Source organism: Argiope bruennichi, chromosome 9 (genome assembly GCF_947563725.1).
Source record: "Argiope bruennichi chromosome 9, qqArgBrue1.1, whole genome shotgun sequence".
NCBI classification, from domain to species: Eukaryota; Metazoa; Arthropoda; class Arachnida; order Araneae; family Araneidae; genus Argiope; species Argiope bruennichi.
In genome coordinates, this window is record NC_079159.1 from 59751935 (window position 1) to 59764181 (window position 12247).

The window sequence follows — 12247 nt, forward strand, 5'->3', positions numbered from 1 at the left end:
GATTAACTCTTTTATAGGATAGAACTTTTTTAGTATGTATCTCTTTTCACATTTTTTTAAACTATATGTTGACAACAAAATTATTTTTAAAAATTTTAATGCAGCAACTGGAAATAATTCTTAATACACTTTTTATCAAATTGAGCTATTATTCTATTGAATATTGATAATTTATATTAATTTGTGAATATTAATATTTGCCCTCCTCTTGTGTAGCCTCATGGTGGTGTTGGCCCTCCACCTCAGTACACTCCTCCATCTCAACGTAAAGAAGTGATCTTCCCACCAGATACTGTGGAAGCAGTCCAACCTGTTATCACTAAACGGCGGCGTTTGTTGGCCAAGGACATCTCTCCGATAGATCCCTGGAGGATCATGATGGCTCTCAAGTCTGGCCTTCTGGGTGAGAGCACTTGGGCCTTGGATGTACTGACAATATTAATTCATGATGATGCCACCGTCCTGTATTTTGGACTCAATCATCTGCAGGGGTTATTGGAAGTGCTCATGGACCATTATCGCAGATGTCTCAACCTTATCTTTGATCTGGTGGGAGACATGGAAGTGGGATTTATGGTGAATCCTCAAGAGAGGAAGGAACGTGTCAAAAAGTGGTATGAATTAGACTGTGATGTTGAGGAACCTTCGTCTCCTGAAATATCAAATAGTGGTGTTTTAAGTGGTGATAAAACTAGCATTCTGGATTCCACTAATTTCACTTACAGAACACGATGTAGAAAAACAGTAAGGACTCAAGAAGAGCAAGCACTGTTCTTATTTGACCCAGATAAGAAATGGGATGTCCATGAAGGCTTTATCAGTGGTAGCAGTCATTGGCAGCATGGTGGAGGTGAATATACAGGTTACATACAGACTCAATTTGAAAATACTGAAAAACGTGTGAGATTTGTAAGACTTCTGAAAGATATTAAAAAATCCCATCTAAAAAATAGTTCATCAAAAATGAAATCTAGGGAAAATGCATTTTGTAAAAAAGAATGTGGATCTGATACCGAGGAAGATGAGAGTCTCAGCGAGAGCTCGAAATCTTCTTCTCAAGAAAAATCTTTGGAAGGAAAATTAAATGGATCTGTAAAAAGTTCAAATGACCAAGAGAAAGTTACGAACTCCTCTGAAAGTGTAAATTCTAAATTAATATCTGAAAATGGTGAAAGGACTAATGACCCTGAAATGGAAATAGATGAAGCAAAAAGGCTCACTGAGAAAGATGAGAAGGACAAAAACAAACCTGCTGATGAAAGCACAGAAAGTAATTTCCCCAAAATTAGACCTGTTTCTCCAAGTCGTAAACGGCGAGCACTCGAAGATCTTGAAGATGAATGCTACACTAGAGATGAACCATCTTTATGTACTATTAGTGACGCACAGGACTCTCTTGCTCGTCGTTGCATTGCTGTCTCATCCATATTAAGGAATTTGTCATTTGTGCCTGGAAATGATACTGAGATGTCTAAACATTCTGGTTTCTTACTTGTCATGGGAAGATTATTACTCTTGCATCATGTGCATTCTCCAAGAAAACCGCCCCAGCGACATTATGATAGAGACGAGGAAGGCGAAAATGCGTCCATTGCGGATTCTTGCAGCAGTCTAAACAGTGAACATGAATGGTGGTGGGATATGCTGCACATCATCCGTGAAAATACGCTAGTCACTCTAGCCAATATTGCTGGACAACTTGATCTGGCTCCCTTTCCTGAAGAGATTAGCTTTCCCATTCTGGACGGCCTCATGCACTGGGTTACATGTCCCTCCTCCTATGCCCAAGATCCACTTCCCACCCAGCCATCGCACTCCGTCCTCTCTCCTCAACGACTCTCCCTGGAGGCTTTGAGCAAACTCTCTGTCTTGGAGAGCAATGTTGACCTCATGATGGCCACCCCTCCTTGGGAGAGGATTGATCGTTTCTTCTCCCTGCTTTCCAAGTGGCTGAGTCGTAATGAGGACCAGGTTTTGAGGGAGTTCTCAGTTGTCTTATTGTCCAACTTGTCTCAAGCTGATAGCAGCATGGCAAGGGCCATAGCTCTTCAAGGCACTTGTATCCCTCTTTTGATAACATTTGTTGAACAAGCAGAACAAAGTGCTTTACAAGTGGCCAACTCACAGGGAATCAATGCACTCAGGGAAAATCCTGAACTCATGGGTACTACCTTGGACATGGTTAGGAGAGCTGCTGGAACACTTAGGTGTCTTGCAAAAGTACCCAGCAATAGAACATTATTTTTACAACATCAGCAACGGCTTTTGGCTCTGGTCATGTCTCAGATTTTAGATCAAGGTGTGGCATCCATCATTGCAGATGTTTTGTTTGAATGTTCACGAGGAGATGATTCGTCAAGCTTTACGAATGGTGAAAAGCTTTGCGCTCCTTTGGCAGATGAAACAGCCACGTAGTGAATGGCTTAAGAAAATTTTGGAATAAATTATCAAATTTTCAAACAAAAATCCTATCTGTGGTCACATGAGGCTAAAATGCTGGAAAAAAGAAAAAAGATTTAAAAACAGATGCCTTTTAACCATCGGAAAATGATCTGTGAAATAACACCTTGTCATGTAGCCTTGCTTTGAAGACTGAAGCAGTAAAACCCTCTATCATTATTTATTGAAAACCTAAAGCAAGACTGCATTTGTGTATGTGTAATTCAACTTTCATTAGGCGAGTCTTCGTTTTAATCCCTGATTGCTGTGGAGTTCAGGGCTAGCTGGCACCATGTCACTCATTGTATGCAGTCACATCAGTGAAACTGTCAGCAACACATGTGTACATGCGTGAAGGTTTCTCATCATTGTACAGCTAAATATACATTGCATCAGCAAAGATAAATGATAACTTTTGTAGATATAAATCACTGTAATTTTAATCCCCATTACCTCATGGTTGGGTGCATCACTTGTGTTAAAAATAGGTATGAGTAGCGAAGTGTTTTCCTCGTTTCTCCACCCGACAGGACTAATATTAGGATGTGAGTGGCCAGCTTCGCATGCTCGATATTGTACAGCTTAGGCAAAAGCACAAGTATTAAAAAAAAAAAAAAAAAAAAACTTTGACAAGAAATATCCATGGCTGAGCCTGTGTTGTGACTTTTCATCTTAAATCTTTATTACGAAAAGCACTTTAGGAATCAAACTCTATTACATTAACAGCAGTTTGAACGGGCATTTGAATAAATCCCTTTCAAATGCTAACCCATTTGTGCTTAGATTGTTCTCAGCATCTAGCTGAAGTGAAACAGTTTATTAAGGTTTCAGTCCAGGATTTCTGTCGGCTCTTTGATATCTGGTATTTACGAGTGCAAGAGCTTTATACTATGTATATGTCTGATGATCATCATTGAATAAATGTACAGGAAAACTGCTTTTGTAGTTTTTTTTATTTTATCATATTTGATCATTTAAAAAATAAACAACTAACACATATTTCATTGTAACAAAAATAATACATGTATAGCTTATTAATTTCAAACCCATACATCTTTGAATATAAATAGCAAAACTATGTTCTTCACTAAACAACTTAGTATATGAAAAATTTGAATGTTGTTTAAACATATTTTAAATTTTTTGTTGTTTATTTATAATCATGAGCTGCAACATAAGAGCAAGATCATTAAAAATCATAAAATTGCTGTAAAGTTTTGAGTCTTTTCTAATAAGAATTGTATAGTAATATAAGAATCCATATAGAAAAGAGAAAAATATATCCACTTTTTTTAAAACTTGCCTTATTAAACATATTTTTAATTAAATGCTATTTAAAATTATATGTAATAGTTAATAGTTTAATGTGAAATTTTAAAAAAATTATTGGAAACTATTGAAAGAAAGTAAAATTCTTTTTACTGTAAGCAATATTTACGGTGGTTTTTTTATTTATTGGTAACAACTATTGTGATTGATTTCAAAAGGGAAAAGGAGACTGTGCTATAGAAATGCTACTTAAAATGCTTACCTTGAGCATAAATATGATACATTTGGCAATATAGATATTGGGGAGGGGGAAATCAGTGTATTTTTAAAATAATTTAACTCATTTGAGATTTCTGGATGTTCTGAAAGCTAGATTTTTTATTCTAAAATTTTAATCTGTAAAATATGTTATATTGATACTAAACAGAATACAGTAACTATGTTTTTCATTCATGAATGCAGTAAAATATCTCCTGTATTTGAACATAAAGTGTACTTGACTAAATAGAAGATTTCCCACCAGATTTTTTTTCTTCTTTTTATATATACAGTGGCTCAAAAAAATTGAGAGTATACCTTACTTTTACTTGATAAACCCGACTTTCAATATAAATAACGTATCACCGGGTAGTGCAAACATGTTCTTGTTTTTATACATAAAAAATGGTTTAATTTAGAGTAAAAATAAAGAAAAATCAACGAAAAACTTCTAAATTAAAAAGTTTCAGAAGCATTTTAAATAAACATACACAAAATTTTGCCTCAAAAAATTGAGAATACATCAATGAAATTCTTGTAATATCTCGCATAGAAAGAACGTGTCAGTATTTATTTGCATGTCTTTTGGCTTTTATAATGTCCTCTAAACACCGTGGTACCAATTCGACCCATTTTTGGTGGTATCTGAAGATATTTTACCCCATTCTTCTTGAAAAACTTGTTTTAAATGGGTTTTGTTTCTAATTTTGTGTTTCTGAACCACTTTTTCGAGTGTGGCCCACAGATATTCAATGGTATTAATGTCGGGGTACTGTGGTGGTGTGTGTAACTGCTGTTTACAATGAAAAAGACACCATATTTTGACGTTACATGAATTCTGTTTGGGGTCGTTGTCCTACTGAAAATGAAATTTCCATCTAAACCCAAATTTTTAGCACTTTCCATTAAATTGCTGCAAAGTATATCCAAGTAAACCATATCGTTACATTATAAAAGCCAAAAGACATGCAAATAAATACTGACACGTTCTTTCTATGCGAGATATTACAAGAATTTCATTGATGTATTCTCAATTTTTTGAGGCAAAATTCTGCATATGTTTATTTAAAATGCTTCTGAAACTTTTCAATTTAGAAGTTTTTCGTTGATTTTTCTTTATTTTTACTCTAAATTAAACCATTTTTTATGTATAAAAACAAAAACATGTTTGCACTACCCGGTAATATGTTATTGATATTGAAAGGCGGATTTATCAAGTAAAAGTAATGTGTATTCTCAATTTTTTGGGTCACTGTATATAAAGTTTAAATGAAAAAAATTTCTGACTAGTAATTGAATTAAAATTATTTTCTTAAAAAGGAAGAGAAGGTGGTAGGGAAAAAAAAATCTGCAGAAGCATTAAAAAAACAAAATTGCTTGCAGGGGAAAAAAGTTAAGAAAACTATTGTAATTCAAAACGAAAACTGTTTTAAACTTTCATTCAATATGTAAAAGAGTTTTGATTCACTACAGTTACGTTCTCTGTAATATTGCTCTTTTTTTGCTTTAAATGGTTCATATAATTTAATCAGTATCCCAAGAGTAGTTGAAATTGAGGAATGTTAGTGGCTTCAGCTACAGTGGGGGGAGCAGACTTCTGACGGTTTTAAAATTAGATTTTGACCACTATTTGTGTTGTTATATATATATAATATGTATGTAATGATGTCTTTTAATGTAATTTAAATCCTCATTAATTTTCTAACTTTTATCTTAATTTAGCTCATATTGATTTCATTCTAGAATGATCTCTTATTTCCTGATCCAATTCTACGTTTTATTTAATTACTTTTAATACACATTCTGGAAAACTATGAATTCAGAAGATTCTTAGGCTATGAGCAAAGGGATAAAACTCTTTAATGCTACACAACTGCTGAATATTTACATTATATATATATATATATATATATATATATATATATATATAATATACTAGATGGCCCAGCAAACCTTGTTCTGCCATATAAATTATTTCTAGTGAATATTTTGGTTGTTAATTAAAAAATAACGAATGTATTGTAAGTGTGTGGGGATGGGATCTATGGCAGAAAGAAGAATGGAACGCTGTAGACAATGATAACCGATAAAACAAAAAAACACCAAACATTCATTTCTCAATAGAATTAATTCATTAACGTAATGAACATATACATTGTTTGATCTGTTAAAAGTTAAACGTAAATTGAAAAAAGAGTAATATATTTTTTATCCTAAAGTATAAATATGAAATAAAGAAAATCAATATTCATTTCGAAGAGCAATTGAGTGTATGATATTTTTTGTCAGTCCGTCTTTAGCCAACACAAATTGGCTCGATGGTTTGCCCACGCGAGAACCTGCCACGTATTTGTCCGTGTGAAAAGCATGGTGTGCCTAAATCTGTGCCGCAGACATCGTTTGGCCTTGTGACTTATTGATTGGCATTGCGAATGCCAATCTAATATGAAATTGAAAGCGTTTGAATTAGTAGTTGGTACGTCTTTGAGAATCATTGGAATTCGTGGCAGCAAAACATTTTCGGCTCGGAATTTGCCATTTAAAATGGTGGCTTCGATAACGTTTTGCATCCATTTTTTTTTTTTTTTTTTCGTAACCAATCGCGTGCCATTGCACACCCGTGGTGGGTTCAAATTCCGAAGTAAAATAACCGGAGATCCAACTTTCAGTCGTAGAAGATGTGACATGCCTGACAAATTCAGTGAGTTCAAAAACTCTATTGAATAATTTACAGCTTCGTTAGCATCGCAAACTGTATGATACCAAGTCACTTGGCAACGACTGCTGTATCTTGAAGTTTAAATCGTCGACGTACACATTTTTTGCTGCCAAAATGGCACTTTCTGCCAGTCACGCATTATTTATGTATTATGTGCGTACATAGGGAAATATGCGATCAGTGAGAGTATTTTGCGAATCAAGGATAAGTGCAGAAATTAGTGGGCAATTTTATGTATCCAGTATTTTCATAAACAGCAACTTTTCCACCGCCGATATCTAACAATTGGTCTGAGAATGTGTCAGCAGATGGATCTTGTAGCATGTGGAGGTGCATGTTTATTTTTAACTGGACTTTTTCAACATTACGCCACAGTGGCGATGATTTCAAGCAAGCGTTGATCTCATCAGCATACGTTGAACGTGGAATGACGGGATAGGGGCACCCTAATTACCTAGCGTTATGAAATATTCTTTACAACCTATTCTCATACTTACCAAATACACATAAAAAATTTCATTAAAATCGGTCGATCCGTTTCGGAGGAGTATGAACACAAACACCGTGACACGAGATTTTAAAATATTAGATAGTGTGTGCGTATATATTTTTTACATATACAGTTAAAACCTTAGCTTAACCTTTCCAAAAGGACATATAGAATCTTGATATACATATAATAAGACAATATACATGTAATAAGAGTTTTAGACATATAATATAATTGCATAAATCTTCTAGTTTTTTGAGATTTCTTATTTGTTTTAGGATATTGTAAGGATTATAATTGAAGACAATAAATTATAAAATATTTTAAATATACCAACTCTTTTTAAATATCAAGACGACTCTGATTACAGTTCTTTTATTTATGCAACTCTTATTAACAGAGGTAAAAAAAAATCTCGAAATTTTATCGCTGAATATATGAGAAAATATGATTAGCATTATTGAATGCATGGTTATATCTTGGATAATTGTCTTTCATTGCACCTTTTCACACCCTTCCTTCCCCCTTTTCTAAAAGCATACAAAAGTCTCTAATCAAGAATTTAGTTGTTTTTTTCAATCTGTTTTAACTGTGGTTTTATTTGATTTCAGATTTCAATTGAATTCCTATTAATTGAAATTTATATTGAAGCTCTTTCTATAATCTTAGATACCATATTTATATATTTCCTAAATTCTAATCCTGTAGTAGAAAATCAACTGAAATGAAAAATCCATATCTGTTTATTATAATTATTAACAAAATATTCTATTCTCTTTGTGAAATTTCAATTCCCTGTATTAAATATTGAAATCATTGGTAGTAGAAATGCAATGAAATTTCATAATTGTACTGACGGAGAAATAATGTACAATGATTTTTTCCTCTAATTCAACTGAGGAAAAAAAAATTATTACACTTCTATGGTTGATCAGATTTCTCTTCAAACATTCCATCAAATTCAAACATTTTACTAAAACTATTCAGAAAATTATGAAACATGGATTCCAGCATATGTATACATAGGGACATTGAATATTGCTAGAATTATTTATCAAAATTATGAAAAATGGATTTATTTTTCTCTTACGGAACAAGACTATAATGCAAATGTAAAAAAAAATCGAGAATTCTGACCTGATAATTTGGAAACTAGTTTTAAGAATGACATTTCAACTTTTATAGATATAAATAGATATTGCAAGAGTAGATCTGGAGATAAGAGATAAATTTTGAGAAAAGAAAGACGAATTCATGGTGATGATATTTGACATTTAAATTTTGATAACCTTTACTGTGTTTATTAATCTTTTTATTGCATTATCGTTGATAACTGAGAAATAATATATTGAATTTGAACGAAGTTATAAAAAAAGTTTTACTGAGCCTATTCGATTTGTATAATTAATGGATATTTATCAGTATGAACTATAAAAATCATGCTTTTAAAAAATATTTTACAAACTATAAATTTTTCTGAAGGACAGAATCTGGTTTATAATAAGTTTATCATGTCAGACATAATTTTCTGTCGTTTCTCTAAATAAGTAAATAAAAAAAAACATTTGTATACAAATTTTTTTCTATTATTATTCCTTTGTTATTATCCTCTCTTTAAATGCAAGATTCAGAAGGGAGAAGGTAAGTTTTCAACCTCCCCTCTTTCTAGATATGGTATTACAGTTAAGCATTTTAAAATGCATTATCGTCATTCTGTTTGTAAGTATTAGTGTCCCATAGGTTTCTTTCACCCTAAAAATGAATTTAACTGTTTATATAAAATGCAGACCGTATAAGACCTTTATTTCAATCGTTCTAGAGCTTTTTTAAATTACGTTTCATTGGTAATATGTTTTATAAAAAAATTTCTGCACCTTTCAGTATGAATAGCGGATGGAAATATTTGCGGCATGTTCTTTTTCATTGCTTTAAAAAAAGAGTAACAGTGCGAAGAATAGTTTTTTTTAAATTACATCCAGTTATCCCATTACCACAGAACAAAGCTGTATAAACACGAACTATTAAGACTGGCTGTTATGCTCATTAATTATCCAAATTTTTGCATAATAAAACAACTACCAACAAAATTTCAAAGAATCAAAGTTAGTAAAAGACTAGAAATCTTTTCCATCTTTTCTTTTAATATTTTTAAATTTCTAGGGTATTGTAATTTTGAGTTAAAATTACTATTCATAATGAATCTTCCTCTAATTTCTTTAAGTTTGACACATTCTGTTATATAGTGCTGGACTGAGCCTATTTCCCCACATAAACGTGTTTTGCATCCTTTTCCGAATCTGTAGAAGTATGCAGGAAATTTCCATGCCCTGCAACAATTTGCATTATCATAAGGTGAAATATTCTTTTTTATAATTTTTCATTCCGGTATAAAATCATGTTATATGCCCCTTGCTCAACATGACCCATCTACCCTGCCACTGCAGTCATCTCTCTTCAAATTTCCTTCTTTAACATATGGAATGATTTTGGGACTACAATATCTATTTGGTCTTTCTGTGCAGCCTTTTTTCGCATATACATCAGCTCTTGTTTTCGCATATTCCGATGTGAGCTTAATCCAGTTTAGTGCAGAGAATACTGAAGGCGAGATTTGAACTATTTATGTAAATGGTGCTAAGTCTATTACGACTATCCGCAATAGAGTTAAAGAGATTTAAAGCTAGCAATTTTGACTTGTAAGATGAAGACCATATCGGCCATCTACTAACATTAGATGCGGACCTTATTAAGGCCACTAAAAATCTGCAATATAATATATGCGAGTTAATTAATGTCACTGATGCTAGGCACATAATCACTTTATTGGGTTGGGATATATCTATCTATATGTTTTTTAAATACCACATTTATTGATGGAGATTGATCTTATAAACCACCTTTCTCCGTGTGATTGTTTATCCAACAACCTGAAAGTGCAGATGATGACTGATTTTGTATCAAAATGTGCATCGAAAACGCACTTGGTCTAAGGATAATAGACCTTCTACTGTTGCGAAGCTTCAATTTCACTTGAAAAAAGTTCTTTTGTTCGTTTAGTAGGACTGGAAAAATGCAATCTACGACGAACTCCTTCTTCTAGGTGAAACCATCAATTCTATAATTAGTATCAATATATAATTCTATAATTCCATAGAAAAACGATCAGAATTCGTGAATCGATAAGGCGTAAATTTTTCATCATCATAATAAAAAATTGCATGTTTTGCATCGGCTACAAGAAAAATGTAAACGCATTTCGATGAATATTTTATAAGTTCCCACAATTTTGAAGTTAGGCTGTCTGAGAGACAGAAGATGATAAAGCAGAACGGTTCATACACGGCACAATAAACCAAATATCGTACGTATATCCATTTCATATAAAAAAGGACAGAAACTAACCAAATAGTTCCGAAAAGAGACAACGAAAATAAATAATTGATAAGTATTTTTGAATGAGATTCTATTATAATTTACCTGTTTATTAATAGCTGAATATATATATATATATATTCTTAGAATAGTTTCTGCGAATCCATTTTTGAAATCTCGTGATGAATTTTCTTTGCTCTCTTTTACTGTTAAAAATTATGAGCTTTTCAAGGTTAATTTAATTTTTTAGAATAAGAGAACGTTCAGAGAATCAAATTTAAAAAGTCCCGCTCGCTTAAGTCTTTTTTTTTTTAATGATCCAGTAATTTACGACTAGTTTAGAGGCGATTCATATTTTCTTATCGATCATGGAGCAAATTTTGCTGAAGTGCAGTGGCTTTTCATATTACAAATCAGTATTGTGAGAAATGAATTTTTGTTTTGACTAAACGATATTTGCAGGAATCGAAGCACGTTTTTTCTCTTTGTTAACATTTCCTGTTGATATGGGAGCGGACCCAGTTTTTTTAATCACTGATGGATGTTCTAATTTGTAATGTTGATACCATTGAAAGCATTAGGATTGCATAAATAATAACTTCCGTTAACTTCTTGCATCTTTAAAATGTTTGTGTAAACAAGTTTGCTATTTTAAGGAGAATTTCACATAAACTAAGCTCATTGTTCTTCCGTTTTCGCAATGTAAACAATCGACAAATATATAAAATATTGGACTCATTCATAAAACAATGATAAACTGATGTGGAAACTTCTTGGAATGAGTGCAAATTCAAGATTAATAAAACATAACTTCATTTGGGATTAATTAACAGAATTAATAGATTTATGTTATTACAATAAACTGATTTACTTTTTTAGACCTAAATCGAATTTTATTTTTCATGCTAAAAATACATAATTTATACGCTTAAAGTAGGTGACTACGTAGCAGTATTAGATTTTTTGTAGTAGCAGATTTTGTAGAAAGTAGATTTTTTGCAAAACTATGATTTTTTTAATATTCTTAACGTATGAATAGGTTTCTTTTATGAATTAGAATTTCGTTTCTAAGTATATTTTTTGGAAAGTGGCACTCAGTTTTATATTTGCATTTACATACGTTTTAATACCGTTTTCCATCTTTAGATGTTATTTTCTCAAATATAGAATATGATAGAATTTCCTTATAAATAACTTCATAAATTAAAATCTAATGCATATTTTTTGTTCAAATTTGGTATAATAATTTCTCAAATATTCTGCAATTCCTGAACTAGAGAATAAGTAATCTATTCATTTAAAAAAAACTTTATGGTTGTTTTAGTACTTCACAATGTGAAAAAAATTGATCGTGTTATTTATCAGTCGAACGCCAATATTTAAAAAAATGGACAGAAATTATTTAAAAATGGATAGAAGCTTATATTTTAGTTCAGGAACTAGTTAATATATTCCTTAAGCTATCTGCAAAATTTTAAGCATATCATTTGATAAGCCTCTAAACTAGAAGAATTTTACTTTATACCTCTTTTTGCGGGGACCCCCCCCCCCGATTTTTAAAAAGCCTTTGGCACTTTACTGGTATATTTTGGTTTCAAAGATGTTTCTTCAATCTTTTTTTATGCAAATATTCAAAAATTTAACAGTTTTCGAACGTTTTTCAGAAAATTAAAGCCGAACATGGTCACATGAAAAATCAG

The 12247-nt window shown here is 32.0% G+C and overlaps 1 protein-coding gene across 2 annotated transcripts in view; it reads left to right on the plus strand.

The window, feature by feature from the left end:
* The window catches only part of LOC129983630 (trithorax group protein osa-like), a 125051-nt gene extending 121674 nt beyond the window's left edge, over positions 1–3377 (plus strand). For both annotated transcript variants that reach the window (XM_056093165.1, XM_056093166.1), the window contains one exon: positions 217–3377. In XM_056093165.1, the coding sequence (XP_055949140.1) occupies positions 217–2415 (2199 nt within the window). In that variant the 3' untranslated portion in view covers positions 2416–3377. The remainder of the gene's footprint in view (positions 1–216) is intronic.
* The last annotated feature ends 8870 nt before the right edge of the window (positions 3378–12247 follow it).